The following is a 21,624-nucleotide window of genomic DNA, read 5'->3' as shown; positions in this document are numbered from 1 at the left end:
GTACAAAAGCAGCTTAAAATAAACAGGCAGTTGTCTGCAGCAGGGCTATCTTTTGAGGGTACAGTAATTCTGTTGAAATTATATTTGACAAGGTGAATTTTTGACTTGAATTTCTTCAGTTAGCCTCTCTCATTTTCTGGAATCTTGCCATTGTTTTGAGTAGTCAAAAAGGTACCCTCAGAAATCCAATAAGGTTCAGGCTAAACACATGGAGGGAAATCAAGAAAACATACTCATGGCCCTTAGAAATGCTTTTATTTATAAAATACCTACTTAAATATAAACATCTCTAAATATAAACACTATTCACAAAAGACTCGCATTGCTGCCTTCTGACTGACCCGCAGAGCTAAGGGGTCCACAGGTATCTCCCAATTCATCAGGATTTTAAGGCCAAAGGTGCACTATAAAGGAGCAGGGACTATGAGGTGTTCTTAATTCCCTTAAGACAAAATTCATAGTTTTCTATTTCAAGGTAGACTTCATATCTGGGGCAGAACTTAAGAATAAGAGCCCTGCTAAAACAGAATTTTCAGGGGGACAGTCTTGTTGTAAAGATTAGCAAAGATCTTCCTGAGGCCAGAGGGAGGTACAATTAGGCACTTTAGAATCTGTTTGGCTTAGACTAGTCTCTGAGCATGGAGGTTAGTGGTGAAACAGAAAATGCTTATTTCCAAGTTTTGGATAAGCTACCTCTGGGGACTGCTTATCCTAATTCATATAATACACGTGTATTATGCTTTCTGCATCTGTGGATAGTAGTGTGGATGAAGGAGAAAGGCACCCAGTCTGCCATCAGGCCAGACTGATCTCAGCTCACTGTAGGACAAACTTTCCATGGGGCGGCCAGAGCTCTGATCTTGTTCTCCTAGGGAAATCTATCAGTTACTGGGTTGCGGGTATAAAGCCAGGAGACATTACACAGACTCAATAAAGCAGAAGTGACAGAAAAGGGCAGATGGTTGTAGACCTAAAAGGAAAGAGAACCTTTCATAGAGAGGTTGAAGGGAAATAGAGACCCTAAACGCTTTTTAAAAAGAGAAAACAATGGAATTTTGCATGGCCAACCTGGAAATGCAGTATTTGAAATAAATAAGATTACAGACGGTAGGATTTTAGGGACTTTTAGAAATTAGGAGTAGGTGTGATGTGTGAATGTGTGCTAAACACTGAAGCACTGGAACACCAGGTTTGGTACAATCTAACAAACTTCTTGCCACATGCAGAGGCACAATCTAAAAGGGCTCCCAGAGAGTCCTCTTCATCCAAGTCAGTTTCTGGTCATCTGTTCGTGGAGCATGGGACCACCCCAAACTCAGTATGATACAACCAATGCAAACGTCTTCTATTGCCGGAGCACATACATATGATACTGGTCTTCCGACTGGAAATGTCTCATTTCCAAAGGCTGACCTAAGACGTGCCTTCTCGTGGTCACTGAATCATTCATAAGCCCCAGGGTCCATTTCAAATTCTAGAAAGTCTAGAGAGCATCAAAGTTGACAATCCAATGGCACAAAACAAGACTCATCTCGTGCCCTGCAGCACTGTGCCATGGTTAAACAATGCAGACAGGGCCTGTGTCCCAGGAGCAGGTGCCCTCTCAGGGGCCACCAGAACCCTTCCACAGAAGGAAGGTAAAGGCAGCAGATTGAGTGGGAAGGAGAACAGGCTCAGGTATATTCAGCTTTGCGGATATAATTGGATGGAACGTAGCCCTTCTTCCCATTAACTTCGGCCAACCACCACTCTGTATTTCCTGTAACATCTTTAAACTCCAGGATCTTGAGTCTCTGATTGGCTGACACACTCAGCTCATTTGGGTTCCGTGCCTTGAAGGTATAGACTGCAAAATAGACCTATGAGAGGGAGAAAAAAGTGAGTTATCAGGAAATGGGAAACTGCTTGGAGCAGTACTGTCCAACAGAACTTCCTGCAGTGATAGGAATGTTCTACACCTGCCCTATCCAGTATGGCAGCCTCTAGCCACACATGGCTATCAAGCACTTCAAGTATGGCCAGTAAGACCAAGGCACTTAATTTTAAGTTTTATTTCATTTTAACTAGCTTAAATTTAAATAGTGACATAGGGTTGGTGGCTACCCTAAACAGACACGGCAGATTCAAAGAAAACCAAAATTCATATCCTTTTACTCTTTCAGAGTTGCCTTAAAGAGTGGAAGAAGGAACCTTCAGTCAATATGGCATGTGGGTGGTGCTCAGTGATCAGGAGGGGAAGCCGTGAGGCCCACGGGTGCACAAGGATGCAAACACACTCTTAGGACCTGGAGGAGTCCATGAAGCTAGAAGTGAGCTTTTTAAACAAAATCCAAATATAAAAAAGGGCCATCTTCTCTTCCACATGTCTAGAAAGAGTGTCCACTGATGGGCCCAGAATGTGGATTTCTGTCCTGGGCAGTGGGTAGTAACAGAGTCACCAGAGAAAGGACATGCCCTTCGCTCATCTGTAGCACTGAGCAACGTGGCATAGAAGGACAGAGCTCAGAAGCTCGTATGAAAGCTGGTCTTTTGGAATCCAGCACTTGGCAAATACCTCCACAAATCAGCACATGTCTGAGTCTCTCAAAAGCAACCCTGTTGGAGATGAGCTCACAGACAGATGTTGTACACACGGAAACTCCCTGCTACAAGAGGGGGCGAAGGCAACAAGTGAGCGAACCAGGGATTCCTCAGCCGTGAATGTGAAAGTGACTTTCAAATACACAGTTTTAGGGGCGCCTGGGTGGCTCAGCGGTTGAGCATCTGCCTTCAGCTCAGGTTGTGATCCTGGAGTCCTGGGATCGAGTCCCCCATCAGACTTCCTGCATGGAGCCTGCTTCTCCCTCTGCCTGTGTCTCTGCTTCTCAGTGTGTGTCTCATGAATGAATAAATAAAATATTAAAAACAAAAAAAATATGCAGATTTAAAACATTCAAGATACAAAAGGTATGTTCCAATTCCTAAGACAAAAATAGGCCATTATAAAAAGAATAGGCAAAAGTGAAATGGAGTCAGAATGTTATTTCTAAATTCCAGGGGAAAAAATATAGCCATTTGAATAAAAAGCTAAATAGATAGGATACATGGCAGACTTTATACAATGAGGAATCATGGGTTGGCAGAGTGGAAAAGCTTTTCATTGTAATGCCTTGTAAACACCCGACAATAGGGCAGAAGGGGCCCGGAAACAGCCCCGAAGTGTCAAAAAAGAAGATGCCCAGCAGGTGTGGAGGTGCTCGCTCTTAGAACGAGTTTCCATGTGTGCGTCATTAGATTTGTCCCTGAGCTCAGCCCAGATCACCACGCAGGCCCCGGGCACGCCTCAGATACCCCCACTCCTACACCGCTGACACAACACTGCTGCCACGTGTCCCACATGGTGACAAGGAGCACCTACCTGGTTGCCTTCTGCCTCCCTGCTTTCTGGCTCTTCATTTTTGTCTTCTAGAGCCTGGGTTGTTCTTGCACATCCTTTTGTGAGGTCTTTCCCCTGCCCATTTCGCCCTGGTAGGGAGTAACCACCTATTTCTGGATGCCTGGAGTTTCGGTAGCCCCTGAGGGCAGGGGCGGGCTGGCTAATGTCTCTGGCTGCCTCTGGAGAGTCCCAAGACCGGGGCTGGGGGCTGGAGTCTGGGTCTGAAGGGCATCTGGAAGGACTGCTCTCAGAACAACCCAAGTTTGAGGAAGCACTGAGAATTTCTTGGCCCAGTTCCTTTGGTGAAGTTGCATCTTGAGGCTGTTTCTGGCAAGATCCTGAGGTAAAGGACACAGCCATGCTGCCGGGGTTGAAGGTCAAGGTGCCGCTGCTGTTCTGCCGTGGGAACCTGGGAGAGGAGCTGCTCTGCTCCGACTCAGTGGAGGAGTGGCTGCCAACAGAGACGTCTGAGTGGCTGCGGCGGGCGTTGTAGGGCTTCAGGAAGGAGCTGTACACAAAGCCTTGGCTGACTACGGGGAGGAAAAACCAACACAAAGAGCTTTTAATGGAAGGGGGGGTGGGCGGAGTCCACAGGGAAAAAACTATGGTTAAAAGCTAGGTCGGGGCAGCCCAGGTGGCGCAGCGGTTTAGCGCTGCCTTCACCCCAGGGCGTGATCCTGGAGACCCAGATCGAGTCCCACACTGGGCTTCTGCATGGAGCCTGCTTCTCCCTCTGCCTGTGTCTCTGCCTCCCTCTCTGTGTCTCTCATGAGAAAATAAATAAAATCTTTAAAAAAAAAAAAAAAAAAGAATAGAAAGCTAGGTCAAAGGTGCCTGGGTGGCTTAGTGGTTGAGCCTCTGCCTTTGGCTCAGGTCGTGATCCTGGGGTCCTGGGATCGAGTTCTGCATCAGGCTCCCCACAGGGAGCCTGCTTCTCCCTCTGCCTATGTCTCTGCCGCTTTCTGTGCCTTTCGTGAACAAATAAATAAAATCTTAAAAAACAAAAACAAAAACAAAAAAAACCTAGGTCAATAGTGAGAGACATGAAGTAAAATGAGACATTTGATCCCAGGAGACAATGTGGCTCTGCAGCTACCTGCCGGTGTGTTCTTGCTACAGCCTCACAACAGGTGAGTGACAGGAGCCTTCGAAGAGATTCAAGAGGACATTGATAAAAATGACCACATTTTTGAGAATGAGCATATGAAGAAAATTTAACAGGATGTCTACATCATGGAAACAAAGGCTTGGAGAGACTTATCTAAAGGATGTGTTCAGACACACTGAGTATAGAAAAGGGGATTTTAAAACCATCCTCATAGTGCCAGAGCCCCTCAGATACAGCTGCCGGGCCTTTTCCCATCTGGAGCACTGGTGTGGGAACGTGGTGGACATACTGTGAGAAGAGCCTAAGGTAGGAAGTGATTTATAGGAGTTAGTATGTACACAACACATGCACAGCACATGTTCACTTGAATAAATTACCTAAGATGATGACAAAGAGGGCCCTCAGCTAAAACTTTTAAACATGAAAGACTAAAATCCTTGATCTACAGGAACATTTTTTAATATTAAGAAAGTATCTGTTAAGGCAGGGACCCAGAGTACGTAACCTCAGGTGAGCAAGGGCCATCTCTGTCTTCATCTTGAATGTGTTTTGTTACCTCTGCTGAATGATGAGAAGTCCCCTGCGCAGACGATGAGGGCTAGAGGGTCTACGAGCTGATCCTAACACAGTATTATCAGGCTTTCTGCCACCACTCATCAGGATGGAGTAGATCAAAGCCTCAAGGGTGGAGCAGCTTCTTGACAGCTTGGATCTTTACTAGGAGTCCTTCCACGAACCCATCAGTGGCTTCCCCTGCCTATCACCCTCCACCTTGTCTTCCTTTCCCACTTCCAATCTCCATTCTTTTGGGTAAGTAGGAAGGGACAAACAGGAAAATCCACAAAGTACTTTCAAACTAAGAATGTCACTATTTTCCACTTCAGTGGTGTGAACATGGATGTTTATTATACAGGCCCACAGTCCTTATTTAAAATGCTGAGGGCCAGATGTGTTTTGGAATTCAGACTTTGAATTTGGGAAAAGTAATCAAGTACATATACTGTCTATGGCATGACATCCCCAGCAGGGTCTGGGTCACCGCCTCATAACTAAACCCATTAATGTTTCTATAACGTATGACTTAAAAGAGATGAGTTAACAATTATAAGCCTCACAACACCTTGCTTGGATTTTGCTACCAAGTAAGTTCAGATCAGGGACAGTTGTGGCAAATGAATTTGGGGGGAAAAAAACTTTGTTTTTCAAAGCTTTTTGGATTCTTGGAATTGTGGACAAACAATATGGATCAGTTTTATTCTTTTTAACTTGTCTTTAAATTCTATACCTGACAACTCTCCCACCACCCCTGCCACCACCCCCGCCAGAAAAAAGCTGTAAGTTATTTTGAAAGTCATGAGGTAAAACTGTTATGGGACAAAAAACTCAAAAATCAAACAAAGAATCCTTTCCTACGGGTTTTAAATTCATTCACACACTCACAAAACCCATTTACAGAACTTAGAAGAGGGCAGCTTATTTTATTTCGTGGTTCATTTAGAACAGGTTGAGAGGGCTCGGGCCCCAGTGGGAGGTAAGTGCTGCCTGAGGAGCCATAAAACATGGCAAGGTCCCACAAGGTGCAAGGTAAGTAATGGAGCCCTCTCTGGAATTTGTAAAAACAAAAACAAAACCAAAGACAGGTTTTGTTTTGGTAATGACTTGGACATTATGGATGGATGGGAACTTATAAGGTTATTTTTCCCCTTTAATCAAAGACTCTTACTTTTTTCTGGCCCGCATAGGATTCAGGTACAGCCAAAAATAACTTTTTCCTCATTGAGAGTTACAGTAATCTGAGATCTAACATTCTTTACCTCCGTTGTCAATCAGCCAGCGGTTCTGACTGCCCATGGGGTCCTTTTTCTTGATCACGCCCACCAGGTCACCTTCCAGAAGCGAGACATCCAAGTCTTGAGCGGCATTGAAATTCCGTTCTGCTTGGAAGAGTTTTTCAGGGGGATACCTCGTCAGGAGGGAGGCTCGGAGTTCTTCCGACTGTAGCATGTAACTTGGCTGAAAGGCAACACAAGAGATATGATCAACAAAAGCCCACCCTGGCCACCATCCAAGTGGCCATATGTAATCCCAGCTCACAGTCCGAGTCTCAGAAATGAGGGTGAGGATAGCCTGCCACTCGCTACTCCCACCAGATGTTTTTGTGCCTGAGTCAGTCCGTGTGGCTGGGAAAAAATCATGATGTCTTAGTTTATGTGTTAGTGCCTTTTAGCTATGAAGGAAATTTAACATACACTTAGTTTCACATGTTTATCTTGTGACCAAAAAATGTGATTAAAGTGCCACTTTGGAGGGGTACCTGGGTGGCTCAATCGTTAAGCTTCTGCCTTTGGCTCAGGTCATGATCCTGGAGGTCCTGGGAATGAGCCCCACATAGGGCACCCTGCTCAGCGGGGAGACGGCTTCTCCCTCTCCGCTGCTCCCCCCTCCCCCGGCTTGTGCCCTCTGGCTCTATTGCTCTCTCAAAAAATAAATAAAATTTAAGAAATAAATTTAAAAAGTACCACTTGGGGTGCCTGAGTGGCTCAGTCGGTAGAGTGTGTGACTCTTGATCTCGGGGTTGTGAATTCGAGCCCGACGTAGGGTATAGAGATTACTTAAAAATAAAATCTTAAATTAAAAAAAAGTGCCACCAAAAGATCAAAATATCTAAGTAATATTACAAGATCTTCTGTTTTGCTATATGAATTTAAACAAGAGACTTCCCTTATCTTGACTCCCCCATCTATGAAAACAATTATTATTAATAAAATCAGAAAAAGTAAAATAATAAATTTGATTCTCCTTTTAAGGAAATATAAATCAATGTCTATGAGATTACATGGAGAAAAATGCTGTAAAAAGAGATCAATAATCTTTTCGAATATGGCCCCATATAATCTAGTGTATCTTATCCTACTTTTCAAAATATGGAAAAATTGAGTTCTAAAATAATATAAATCCAGATTAAAAAAAAAAAAAACAGTCAGCCATTAATGTTTTGGCCATGAATCAGATAATTACCTGTTCAAACAGGTAATTACATGATCAAACACAGGGAAGCCTGCAAAGTTAACATACCCTTAAATCAGTTTCCTTAATTGGTCAAAAGTATTAATATTAATCCTTTACAAACTCCATTCACTATATAGACTAAGATCTGAGAATGCTTTTCAGAGGGTGTTCTGATGTACATAACAAGTGTGAAAAAGCTACTGGCAGTCAGTAGCCAGCACCAGCAGCAGTGCTCAGGAATAAGAAATGAAGGAGCCCACGACAGACAAGAGAGCTCAATGGCCTTTATTCTCTGTTACGAAGAGAGATTTAAACTCCTATGAAACTGCTCCTCTGTGCACAGAGCCGAGTCCATGAATACTAACGATGACAGCTCATCTGTACAGTGCCTACTATGGGCCAGGCAATTTCTAGGGGCTTTATCCATATGAACTCATTTGAGCCTCGTAACTCAATGCTGTGAGTATAATCCCCCGGCCTCGTAGACCAGGAGGAGGCTGAGGACCTGCCCCGGGGCGTGGGGAGTCCCCATCGGTGTCGGGCCGAACCCTCTGCACTTCCCACTCTCCCCGACGCCCCACTCACCAGGCCCAGGAGTGGCTTCCGGGCCGACTGGCGGTCCAGGGTTTTCCTCTCAAAGGGCTTCCTGGCAGCCGGAAGCGACTCTGGGAAGAAGGTGAAAACCTGGAGCTGCTGCAGGACTCTGCTGTGCTCTTCGTGGAAGATGGCGATAAGGTTTCCCTCTCTGCCGGCCACTTTGAGTAACTGGAGTCCGTGGGGGGGGGTGGGCAGAGAGAGAGAAAGAAGGGACCGTGGCTGAGAGCCCCCAGGCCTGAGTGGCAGCTCCGGCTCAGTTTCTGCCCACCGCCCGCAGGCCCGGCTGCCCGGCTCTTCTGGGATCTCAGGGAGGAAGGAGCCGTTTGGAGGCCCAGGCACCAGCAAGGACTTGACCTAATGGCCTATTTAATCTCTCTAGTTTGAATAATTTCTCAAGCAGCCCCAGTGTGCATTCCCAGAAAAACACCAGGAGAACCTCAGAGACTTCTCCAAAGTGTGTGGGGGGAGGAGAGGGAGATGGGACAGGACAGACAGACAGCCGCCGCACACCCACCGAGAGCAGCGGCTTCAGCTGCTCCAGCGCCTGGCGCACGAAGTCGCAGTGGGCCTCTGCATAGCCATGGATGCAGTTGGTGAAGAGCCCCTGGGCGTACTGGTGGAACTTGGGCAGCTCATCCAGCAGCTGCGCATTCAGGGCCTCGTAGTTGTTCCGGGCTGATTGCAGCTCCTCCAGAGTCTTCTTGTCCTTTAACTTCTCTGCCCGTTCTGTGCAGTTGTAGAAGTCCAGAAGCTTATCGAAGCGTTTCTGCACCAGCTTGTGGGGCCCTGTGAACATGCTCAGTAACTGATTAAGGGGAGAGATGACAAGCCGCTCGGTCCGTTCCTTCTGTAAGGACAGGAAAATCAGATTGCTCAGTTGTTCAGTATCCCAAGTTTATGTTTTTTAATTAAGAAATAACTGATGGAATATCAGTTTCAGGTGTACAACAGAATGAGTCAATATTTGTATATATTGCAGAACAATCACCACATGCCAGTTAACATCCATGACCATGTATATTTGTCATTCTCTGAAATACCCTTCAGGCTGATTTGTTATATCCTGTACCACCTGTTATATACCTGTGCTTCTTTGCTCCTAGCACACCAGCTAAACCCATGCAGATCCACCAGTGTTCTACTTAACCAACACCAGATGGACTCACGCATTTTACAAAACTTCTCAATGTATAACCTTCATCAACCTTTTGCACATGCCGAAGAGTCTGTGAAATATGCTAATCCAGCCTTCACGCCATAGTTGATAACAAATGCTCAATTACACACATCAATGTGAAACTTGCATCACAACCTGTCTGGTATCACTTCTCATGTGTATCACCTACATAGCTTGAATTTAACTGAAGATGTAGCTGCTCCATAAATCTGGGGTAGAGAAGCATTCACATACCCATAATAGCTTTTCTAATCATAACTACTTATTAACACTTGCTTCCACTTTTCAAAAGATTTTTCCCTTGAATTTGTTCTAGAGAGACAGACATTGAAAGGCAGTATATTCCCAAGTGAAGAACATAAATAGGTACTTAGTACTTTACTTTTAATAAGATGCTACTGTTGTTAGAACACCTGTTAGAACCCCATTCATCTCTTCCTACTCAGGATCAAATAATCTCACATCTATATTTAGAATTGCCTGAGCAATTTGGCCTTCAGTACTGTCTTTATAAGGAAGCACTTGCCATCTCAAAGATCCATTGGTTAACTTCTAAATACTATTCCTAAATATTCCTAAATTAGTACTCCTATAGTTTTCTTTGTTCAGTTCTCAATAGTGATAGGAGATTAAATTTCCTAGTTTTCCTTTGTCTCTTCAAACTAGACTCATCACAAACTATAAAAAGAATCTCTTTGAATAACAGAAGCCCAACTTGTCCTTTTAACTAATTAAAAGCCATTGCTCTAAATATAAAACCCCAATATGAATATAGGTAGAGAATGGTATTCCTGATACAGTATGTCTCTGTGGAATTAACTTTTCCATAAGCTGGATGTTTAAGAACCCCAAGAAGAAAGCCATTCTATGAAAAGAGGATTGAAGAAAGAATCACTTACAAAATTTGTGAAGAGCTGATCACTGATGTAGCGATGCACCTTCTCGAACTGCTCCAAGTCTCTGTGTCCCTTCTCCATACACACATCCCACATGCTCACAGCAGCCACCACTTTCACACATGCCGATTCCTGGAGCCAGTGAGAAACAAATGCAGTAAGGCAAACAGAACTATTTAGCCTTTGCCATTCATCCTGGATAGCAGAATGGGGCAAAAAGGAGTCTGTGATTAACAATTTTCTCTCTAGTGCATTATTTTAGCTTTGAAATAAGCACACTCTCATAAATGATGATTTATGAGACCAGAAAAAAGACTCAGACTCTTACTTACAGAAAAAATGGTGATGGTTTTTATCCGCTCTTTAGCAATGCTTCATGTTCCCAATGTGAGGGCTTCTCACAGACAATATAATTTACTAATGTTGTTTATTGTCTCTGTTTCCCTCGCACAACCCCCTAATCACATGTAAGCTCCATGAGGCAAGGGATTTTTGTCTGTTTTGTTCACTGACTCAATGATCATTTGCTGAATAAATGAATATATAAGTGAATGCACAGTAAACTCTTCCTGACTGGTCCTGACAGTTTTTAAACCCCAGGCTGTTTTCTCTGGCTACTTAAACAACGCTGGGTTCTCACCTTCTTTAGTTTAAGTTAAGGGAATGCCTATTATTTCGATACTAACCCAAATAAAATTTAAATGTACCCAAAACTCCATTATTATATTTCAAGGACAAATGAAGTTCCTAAGCAAAAAACATCTGTGCCTCAAGTATCAGTTTGATTTTACGACCTTGTATTTTATGACATTTGCAGACCTCTTTAAGTCCCACGTCTGTATGTGCAGACATAGTGTTTTGTCAGAAGGATAAATTGCGTAATCTTCCTAATTCCTCCTGAGTGGGAGAATGAAAATGAAACATGACGTTCTCTTATATTCTTTAAAAAAAAATGTCATGAAGTCTCAAAATAGTAGTCCACATGCCATTGCAGATACCAGAGTAAAGTAATGTCTCTCAGCTTCTGTTCTTGCCAGCTCTCTCAGTTGATCCAACTAATTTTATTTGGCAGGGCTTTTCATTTTATGTTGGTGATGAAACTGTCCAACATTTTCTACCTTCATTTCTAGTTAGCAGTCAGAACCAAAATGACCTGCCCATCAAATGGCTGTCAGTTATGTCAACATTATGTCCTCCTTCCACTGCTATGGAGATAAGTCTCTTAAGAGTTGGGAACTCAGGTATATGCTTGCTACACATTTAGAAAACAAGTGGGAGAAAACCCCCAACAGGGAGGCATCGAAAGTAGAGGAATTGTAAGGGAAAGTCCTAGGCCAGGGAACACACTTGGGAATTGTGTATCAACGGTGCTTTTTGCCAAATTTCTTACTTAAAGCCTATATGCTCTTAAAAAGTTTGGGCAGCCCGGGTGGCTCAGCGGTTTAGCGCCGCCTTCAGTCCAGGGCCTGATCCTGGAGACCCGGGATCAAGTCCCACATCAGGCTTCCTGCATGGAGCCTGCTTCTCCCTCTGCCTGTGTCTCTGCCTCTCTCTCTTTCTCTCTCTCTCATGAATAAATAAATAAAATCTTAAAAAAAAAAGTTTTATAAACCCTAATCTTTATCTAATTGTGTATGTGAAGGGAGAGTTTGCTTTTCAGAAGCCAAAAAGAGAATTTGCTCTTTAAAAGAAATGTAGGGGGCATTTTAAGTCATGGGAATTATTTATTTAATAAATGATGACAATTGGAAAAGCAGGTAAAAAAAAAAAAATCACACTGGATCCCTACCTCAACCTTATACACTAAATTCCAGCTACTCAATGACTTTAACTTTAGGAAATGAAATAATGAAAAACCTAAAACCTGGGAGATATTTATTATCTTGGAAGAGGAAAGACCTTTTCAAGTATGACATAGACCTAGGAAGCCATAAGAGTTCAGACCATGCAAAACTAAAAATTTCTACACGGAGAAAACATTTAAGCAAACTCAAAAGTCAACAGACTGAGAGAAATAGTTGTAAACCATCATCTTACATGCAGGGCTGTTCTATTTTCTTCAACATATACAGAAGTACTCCGGGGCTCCTCCTCCAGCACGGGCTTTTTTTTTTTTCCCCCGATGCAAACACACGAGGGTTTATTTACAAGCCCGGGCTTGGGTCCAAGTGCCCCCAATACAGCGGAGCAGGGACTTGGACCCCGAGACTAAGAGGCGTAGCAGCTTTATAGGGGCCAGTGGCCCATGGGATACGCAGAAAGATGCACAGTCATGTCGGTCCACACACAGGTGGCCGATTGAATTACATCTTACCCTATAGTATCCACTTGAGCTGGCCTATTACTTTGGTCAGAATCGGGCGCAGTTTTGGCGGGCACAAGGCAGGGTCACAGTGTTATGAGCCGATTTCCGATTAGGGTGTGCCCAGCGGCCTTTTTTTTTTTTTTTTTTTCTCGGTTTTTTAAATGATTTATTCATTGAATGATTTAAGGTGTGTACCACTACTCCAGGTTGGGTAAACCACATTGAAGAATTTGACTGTGGGTCTTTAGATTCAGCCAAATGCTTTCCATTAATTTTGCTCTATAAGGTACTAAACATTATAATTAAGTTTTTAATGCTTCAGCCATGCTCGGAACACTGCAGCAGAAGGATGAACTCAACCCACTCATGCCAAGTTAGGGTGACAGGAACAGATCTAACGAGCTGTGATGTCTAAAAAAATCTGAGAATTCTAGCTTAAAAGATAAAGGGAGGTTCCATTCCCCCAAAGTAAACTGTTAAGTTTTAAAATTCAGCCTACAATGTTCTCAAGAGACTGAAGAAAAAAAAATGTTATTAAAAAAAGGTACCACACAATAAGCAATCTTCCATGATTTGTTTGCATCTAAAATGGCACAAAGGTTTCAAAAATCTAGCAGTCAGAACTAAGTATTCCTATGAGAAATCGATAAAAGACTATCAAATCAATAAATAAGTGCCTCAAAATATAGACATATCAACAGAAAAAGGAATAAAATGACTTAAAGATAGGAAAATATCCTCAACTTCATTCATAAGGAATGCAAATTAAAACTATAAGGAAGTAGCATTTTTAACCTGTCTTGTAAAGAAAAACATTTTGATTTTGGTAACACTGTGTGATGTTAGCAAGGGATGGGGAAACCATTTCATACACTACTGAGAGGGAATTTTCACTGGTACAAGGTCTATAAAATTTAATAATAGCAAATTTACACTGCTATATGATTTGGCTCAGCAAATCTAGTACTCTGGTCTCCAGATATATTCTCATAGATCAGAAAATGATGCATATACAAGGATATTCCTTGTACCAATATGTGTAATTGTCTGCCACTACAAATAGTTTAAATGTCCATCAACAGGGGAAGCCCGGGTGGCTCAGTGGTTTAGTGCCGCCTTCAGCCCAGGGCATGATCATGGAGACCCAGGATCGAGTCCCACGTCTGGCTCTCCCTGCATGGAGCCTGCTTCTCCCTCTGCCTGTGTCTCTGCCTCTCTCTCTGTGTGTTCTCATGAATAAATAAATAAATAAAATCTTTAATAAAAAAATGTCCATCAACAGGGGACAAGTTTAAATACGTTATGGCACATCCATATAACAAACCATTGTGGAGTTGTTTTAAAAAAGTGCAGTTCTGTGTGCATAGGTGTAGAATAACTTCCAAATAATGCGTGCAAAACTCAAGATGCTCAACAGTGTGTATCACACACACATATACACACACAATCATCTCTAATGAGAGCAGAATCTGACAAACGCAGACTTGTTTCTAAAAGGTGCCTAGGAGGGATCCCTGGGTGGCTCAGCGGGTTTAGCGCCACCTTCAGCCTAGGGCGTGATCCGGGAGACCAGGGATCCAGTCCCACATCGGGCTCCCTGCATGGAGCCTGCTTCTTCCTCTGCCTGTGTCTCTGCCTTTCTCTCTCTCCGTGTCTCTCATGAATAAATAAATAAAATCTTTTAAAAAAATTTAAAAAATAAAAAAATAAAAGGTGCCTAGGAGATGGGTTGGAGAATGATTTTTACTTTTTACTTATCCCTTCGGTATCTTTTGAATTTGTACCATTTTCCTTAAATTAAAAAATGAATTTTTTTAGAAAGCAGAGGATCTCTTTTTAAGGAAGAGATGGTCATATGTGAGGGACAGGGGTACACGACAGGCTTATATAAATGTCATTCTATGAAGCTTACAAGGGAAGGAGAGATGCAAACAGAAAGGAGTCTAGTCCTAAAAGCAACCACCACCTGACTTCCTCAGCTCCTCCACCTCTCTGCATCTGTTCACGGTTCTAACTTTAGAGGCCTTGTGGATAGCAATTACATCAGGAAATTAATATTATTATGAGAAAATGTGCCTCCATGTACCAACCATTCTCGAATTATTCAAGCTTTGAAATGATCTTGACAAAATGGACTGTGACAAGTTGCTTCACAAATACCTGGCCAGAGGAAGAGAGTAAGAAAAAGGTTGGTGGGGAGGATGGTGACCGAGAGTGGGAGGAAAACGCTGGCCACTCCAGAACTAGCTCAGCATGCTCATCATCCAAATGCTGTCACCTCTTAAATAATCTACAGGACTCCCAGGAATAAGTATAGTGGGGCACAGTGGTCGTTTGAGTCCAGATTATTCAGCACACACTCCACAATATGCTGATGAGCAGGAAAACAGAATTATACCCTCTCTGACTCTAAGCAGGGTGCTGTCTTCACTCACCCGGATATGCTGGAGGTAGAGTGACAGGTCTCGGATAAAAGATTTGATCAATCTTTCTTGCATTCGGAAGTTCTTTTCTGTTTCTTCGAATGCTTCATCTTTTATCTGTTCAAAACAAACAGTGCTGTTAGCAGGATTCCCCCTCAATAGATCCAATTGGCAAAAGTATCTTTCTTAAACATATCTTTTGTCTAAATTTTAAGCCTTTGATGTTTCCCCAGATAATACTGAATTGAATTTAAAGACTTCACCTTGAAAGACCTCCAAAACATACCCGGGCCCTCCTGCCTTCACGCTTTACTTCCTCTGCTCCTGATGGGGAGACATGCTCTGCTCTGGTCAGGATGCTCTCTCTTCCTGATCCCGGTGTCCATATTTGTTCACCCTGGTGCCTTGGCTTGAGCTATCACCTTGCCTGGTAGGCCCTCCCCTGTTCCTCCCAAACACCCCCTTTCTTTGAGGCTGAGATTAAATCTCCTGTCAACATGAAGCTTACTCTCATGCAATTCCTATTTTCTTAAGTACTACGGCACACAGAGCTCAACCTGTGAAACTTAGCAACTGATTGTTTTCTGACTGTCGTTTCCTACTAACTGCGGGAGGTGTATATGCTCAGTAGAATGAAGCCTCATGACTTCAGATCCACTCTCAGCAATGTGGCCGAATGTCTTCAAATAACCAGACTTTATGTTTTGTTTTGTTTTTTTTTTTTAATTTGTGACATGTTGTGTTGAACTATAGTGATCTCTTAAATCCCTTCTAGCTTCCTGTCTACAATTTTGTCTCACCAAATACATAATAAGCTCTTCATGGGTGTCTAAAACCACAGTAACTATTATACAGTGACCAGTTTGTCCTCATATACATGGTATGCAGCTCACCAAGGCACGTGGAGGGTTGGGTGGGTGGATTCACATACACAGTAGCTGCAGGGTCCTGTATTCACCAGGTGGCAAACACCAAAGAGGTACTAAGAGGGGAATCGTGCCAATCAACACCATGCAGGCTGCCCTGTGGAACCCCCAAAGTTGCCAAAGATTTGCCAAACCTTCAAGCTTGGGAATCTCACCTGTGGAGCAAAGCCAGTGAGGTGCTTCAGGTGACTGCTAACTCGGTTGGATTTCTTGATGATGGAATGGATGTTCAGTTTGGAAATTTTCTCCATGAGGCTATCTTCATCACCCTTTCGATACTTGAGAACTAGGGAGTGAATCAAGAAAGCCCTTCTCTAAGCATGGACAGGCTACAAAACGAGCCACAAAATGAGACCAACAACCTAAACAAGAGCTGGTGCTTGTTTTCAATGAGCTTATAATTGAATAGAGACAAAACATGAATGTAAGTCACCATATGGATGTACAGAATAGTTGACGAAGCAGAGACGGCACAGACTGGAGGTGGTTAGGAGGAAAGAGTGCAGAGGGCTCAGGAGAAGAGTCTAAGATTTGGAGTCCAGGAAACCTCTGAGCTCAATGCCTGGGTCTGTCATTTCATCAAGATGTGTCCTTCCAGAAGTCACTTAACTCCTCTGAGCCTCGTTTTCTTCTCCAATATAGTATAGAAAAGAACACTACTTGCTTTATAAGACCATCTTAAATGGTCTCAGTACAAACAAGATATTTATGTGCAATTGTCTCATATATTAAAATGCTATACAGGAGTCATGGAATTTACTACTGTGTCATACCTTAGGCACAATCTCCAGAAAAGTCTAGAGACATCAGAAGGGTCACAAGGAGAAGACTGCGTGGCACTACAGAGGCACATTTTATTGTAGGAGATGAAGACATTACATTAGTGGATACGAGCCAAGGGGGGGCGGGGGCATACCATTAAGAGACTCTTAATCATAGGAAGCAAACAGGGTTGCTGGAGGGGTGGGGGTGGGAGGATGGGGTAACTAGGTGATGGGCATTAAGGAGGGCATGTGATAGAATGAGCACTGGGTATAATAGAGCTCAGTGTAGGTAGCTCTGCCTTAGCTAGGGTAGCTAAGGTAGCTCAGTGGTTGAGCGTCTGCCTTAAGGTGGTGACCTGGGGTCCTGGGATCATGTCCCATATCAGGCTCCCCACAGGCAGCCTGCTTCTCCCTCTGCCTATGTCTCTGCTTCTCTCTGTGTCTCTCATGAATAAATAAATAAAATCTTAAAAAAAAAATTACTGATGAATCACTGACCTCTACCTCTGAAACTAATAATACACTGTATTTAACCAATTGAATTTAATTTTTTTTAAAAAGGAGGTATGAATCAAGACAAAGGGCTAGATGGCCTGAGAGCTTTAAAGGCACAGTCAACATTGTATAACCAATGTGAGCGATGTGGTGGAAGTAGAAGGTAGAGAAAGAGGTTATACTATATTATGGATTCTTTAAGGATATGACTATCAAATCAATTTATCATGGTCACAATGCTGTACTCATCGAAGGTTCAAATTAGAGCCCCACAAGAGGTTTGATGAAAAAGAAAAGAAATGGTTTAGTTCCTTCCATATTATAAGAAAGTGCTGGGTGGTTTGCAACTGACTACACACTGCTTGGGGGGGCGGGGCTCAGACCAGAGAGGAGTCACGTGACCCAGAGACTAGGTAAACTGCGGTTTTCTGAAGAGGCAAAGTCCTAACTTAAATGGAGGTAGTAAAACATCCTACAGGACATGCAGGAAAACAAGTCAAAGCATGGGTTGAAAACGCTTGCCCTTCCATGAGCAGAGAAAGCAAACGCCAACGCCTGAATGAGCCACTCTCCATATCCTTGGGAAAGACACTCATTGCTACAAGTTTGATCACAGATGCCTTACTTCCAATATTCCACGGTTGTACTTTCATTATTTTATTGCTTTCTTTTTCATACCCCATTTTCCTATTTTTTTTAATAAGATTTTCTTTGTTTAACAGAGAGGGAGAGCGCGTCAGCAAGGAAGCGCATATGCACACGCATTAGCGCAAAAGCAGAGGGACTAGTAGGCAGAGGGAGAGGGAGAGGCAGGCTCCCCATGGAACAGGGACCTGATGTGGGGCTCCATCTCAGGAGCCTATGATCACAACCAGAAGGCAGACGCTTAACTGACTGAGTCACCCAGGCACGCCACCGTTTCCCCCCATTCTGCCGCTGTTTCTTCAACACAGCCCCATTGCCCACCCTCTGCCTTGCCCATCTCTGGTGACGGAATAATTCTTTTGAGAAGAGCATTGTCAAGGGTGTATCTCCTTTTCAGCAACTATGCTTTTCTTACCCAGGTCCTTCCGCCGTTTGTATTCATTAATGTTAACGTTGATCTCCTTGACTGCAAGGACTGCGCTGGTTAAGGGCGCTTTATCAGGGTGGGATTCTGGGGTGGAATTCAGCAACTCCATGAGCAGCAGTGGGTAGCGCATTACTCTCTGGACCGGTTTGATGAGGAAGGAGCCCAGGTTAATATAATTTGTACATCCCCTAATAGAAGAGGAAAAAGAGACTTTAAATCAAATGTCAAAATACAGGGCCTAATCAGGGAAATAAAAATCAAAACCACAATGAGATACCACCTCACACCAGTCAGAATGGGTAAAATTAACAAGGTAAGTAACAACAAATGTTGGCAAGGATGTGGAGAAAGGGGAACCCTCTTGCACTATTGGTGGGAATGCAAGCTGGTACAGCCACTCTGGAAAATAGTGTGGAGGTTCCTCAAGAAGTTAAAAATTGAGATGTCCTATGACCCAGCAATTGCACTATTTACCACAAAGATATAGATGTAGTGAAATGCTGGGACACCTGCACCTTGATGTTTATAGCAGCAATGTCCACAATAGCCAAACTGTGGAAGGAGCCATGATATCCTTCGACAGATGAATGGATAAAGAAGATGTGGTATACATACACACACCAATGGAATATTACTCAGCCATCAGAAAGGACAAATACCTACCATTTGCTTTGACAAGAATGGAAATGGAGGGTATTATGCTAAGTGAAATAAGTCGCTTAGAGAAGGACAACCATCATGTGGTTTCACTCATATGTGGAATATTAAGAAATAGTGAAAGGGATTATAAGGGAAAGGAGGGAAACTGAGTGGGGAAAAATTAGAGAGGAAGACAAACCATGAGAGACTCCTACTAACTCTGGAAACAAATAGAGGGTTGCCGAAGGGGAAGTGGGTAGGGGAAAGGGTAACCGGGTGATGGGCATTAAGGAGAGCACATGATGAGATGAGCACTGGGTGTTATACTATGTGTTGGCAAACTGAATTTAAATAAGAAAAACTTAAAAAATAATACAAGGCCTATTGGTAATGTTTGGGATTCTTAAATATAGCTCTGTGCTCTCACCGTCCTTTCCAATTTCATTCATTCAGCAAATATTTTCTGGGCACCTAATAAATACCAGGTACTGTTGTGGGTGCTGGAGACTTAGTAGTGACCTGTCCTGGTGGAAGGAGACAGGCAACAAACATTGTAGGAAGTGCCATTTGGTGGTTAAGTGCTATGGAGTAAAATATAGCAAAGGAAGTCTACTTCTAGGTTGGTCTATAAAGGAAGAAAATATAGAAATGAGCTTGTGCATCAAAGACAAGGGACTTACCATTCGGTGTACAGGCTTCTACAGGGCAGCAAGCATGAAAAGAAAACAGACAGCTGCTTAGAGGTAAAGCTAATGCCGATTTTCACATTCTTCCTAGAATGTCTTAGTTCAACTAATGCTTATCAATTGGGCAGACAAAAAAAAAAAATGACATGGGATAAAGGGAAATTATGAGTATCTATGGAGGCATATCTAGTCCATTAAAAAGTTAGTAAGCCCCTAACTTCACTTTGATCTACTTAGGCATACATTATATTCTTATAACCTACCTAAGTGCAGGAGAATCTCATCTGAAGGTCAAGAATAAGTGAACTGGGTCTTCGTACCTATAGTCTTGTTTATTTAGACCAAACTATCTTCCTGGCTGCTTCTTACCTGATATGCTAATTTAATACTCTGTATCTACAAAGCGGGAAGCCATTGAAGATTTTCAAGGGAAAAGGCAATACAATGAGAGAAGGGCAAGTTACATACAGGACCTGTAATAACGTATCATTTATGATTAAAATAAGATAGGTCATAAGAAATCTAGATGTATGTGCGGACAGACTTCTCAAAGGCAGAACTAAAGAATTATGATGGAAGTGCAATGGGATCAAAACTCTTACTTGAGATCTGCCAATGAGTCCTGAAGATGCTTCTGGATCTTCTCATCCTTCTCATAGATTTCCAGCAGTGAAATGGCCTCATCATGATTCTGGCAGTAAACCTTGTATGTTCCCTCAAGCTCATCCCGGTGATCGAGAAACACAGGCCCTTTGGAATATACGTAAACATAGTGTTTTTAGTAACTTTCTTCTCAGTAGCCTCAATAGAGAGTGGATAATCAGACTTGGGTCATTATGTAAAATAGATTTCTTTCTATGAGACATGTTTAAAATGATCTAAAAACCAGTCCCTTACACATTACTACACACCCAGAGTCTCCTGACGCTTTTTTCTCATCTTGACCTGCTCGTCTTAATCAGCCAAGACCTGAGCATGTCCTATCCTTTCCTTCCTCACTAAATCTTGTCCTGGCTGTATCAGAATCTTTCCTTGGTCAGACTAGTAACACTAACTTAACGCTGCTTTCACCAGCATCCTGCACTACCTGATTTTTTTTTGCTGAGTTATCCCCCTCTCTGTACACTTTTTCCATTTCTCTTCCTGGATCATAGAACTGCTCGAAAGGTACACTGTTGAGGGGGTGAGGGGAAGGCTTAGTGCAGAACAGTTTGAATAATTCACTACCACTTGTGTGATTTTTTTAAGATTTTATTTATTCAAAAAAAAAAAAGATTTTATTTATTCATGAGAGACACAGAGAGAAAGAGGCAGAGACATAGGCAGAGGGAGAAGCAGGCTCCCTGCAGGAAGCCCGACGTGGGACTCAATCCTGGGACTCCGTGATCACGCCCTGAGCTAAGGCAGACGCTCAACTGCTGAGCCACCCAGGTGTCCCCCACTTGTGTGATTTTTAAAAAATGGGGGATGGGGTCGATAGAGAAGATACATATGTAATTGCTGGTATATGACAAACTCTCTGGTAGGCAACAGAAGAAAACTTAGTAACACTGGGTGCTTTTAGTTTGAAGAGCTGATGGCTAAGGAATGGATAAGAGACTTTTTATTAGATAGCTCTTTGTAACTTTATGTACCATGTGAATATATTAAAAATAAGTTGGCAGCCTGGGTGGCTCAGTGGTTGAGCGTGTCTACCTTCAGCTCAGGACATGATCCCAGATCCTGGGATCGAGTCCTGCATCGGGCTCCCTGTGAGGAGCCTGCTTCTCCCTTGGGCTATGTCTCTGCTTCTCTCTCTGTGTCTCATAAATAAATAAATAAATAAAATCTAAAAAAAAAAGTTAAATTAAAAATATAGTAAAATAAAAAACAAAGAAATATATTAAATAAACTTAATAAACTTAACCTCCCCCAAAATTGCTTTTGCAATTCATGTCAATCTGCCCTTTGCAAGTGGCTCACCAAAGCTTTCATTTGCCCTGATTCTGTTATTGTGTCCTTTTCTCTCCCAGGTGAGTCAGGTAAACACTGCCTAGTTTAAGCCAACATCATGATCCCATTCTCCTTTCTAGTGCTCAGGCATATGCATATGACACAGTTGTGGCCAATGAG

The 21,624-nt window shown here is 42.9% G+C and overlaps 1 protein-coding gene across 3 annotated transcripts in view; it reads right to left on the bottom strand.

Moving 5' to 3' along the window:
- Nucleotides 1-238: 238 nt before the first annotated feature.
- DNMBP (dynamin binding protein) overlaps nucleotides 239-21,624 on the bottom strand; it is a 106,994-nt gene continuing 85,608 nt past the window's right edge. For all 3 annotated transcript variants that reach the window (XM_072805716.1, XM_072805717.1, XM_072805718.1), the window contains 11 exons: nucleotides 20,115-20,262; nucleotides 19,507-19,524; nucleotides 18,176-18,375; nucleotides 16,012-16,142; nucleotides 14,943-15,047; nucleotides 10,206-10,334; nucleotides 8,644-8,976; nucleotides 8,118-8,297; nucleotides 6,338-6,536; nucleotides 3,398-3,945; nucleotides 239-1,859 (listed from right to left, as the gene is read on the bottom strand). In XM_072805716.1, coding sequence (XP_072661817.1) covers nucleotides 1,674-1,859; nucleotides 3,398-3,945; nucleotides 6,338-6,536; nucleotides 8,118-8,297; nucleotides 8,644-8,976; nucleotides 10,206-10,334; nucleotides 14,943-15,047; nucleotides 16,012-16,142; nucleotides 18,176-18,375; nucleotides 19,507-19,524; nucleotides 20,115-20,262 — 2,177 coding nt within the window. In that variant the 3' untranslated portion in view covers nucleotides 239-1,673. The remainder of the gene's footprint in view (nucleotides 1,860-3,397; nucleotides 3,946-6,337; nucleotides 6,537-8,117; nucleotides 8,298-8,643; nucleotides 8,977-10,205; nucleotides 10,335-14,942; nucleotides 15,048-16,011; nucleotides 16,143-18,175; nucleotides 18,376-19,506; nucleotides 19,525-20,114; nucleotides 20,263-21,624) is intronic.

The sequence above is a fragment of the Canis lupus genome, chromosome 29, assembly GCF_048164855.1.
Source record: "Canis lupus baileyi chromosome 29, mCanLup2.hap1, whole genome shotgun sequence".
In the NCBI taxonomy this organism is placed as follows: Eukaryota; Metazoa; Chordata; class Mammalia; order Carnivora; family Canidae; genus Canis; species Canis lupus.
Note: the sequence above shows the minus strand (reverse complement) of the source record. Positions and strands in the feature narration are given on the sequence as shown.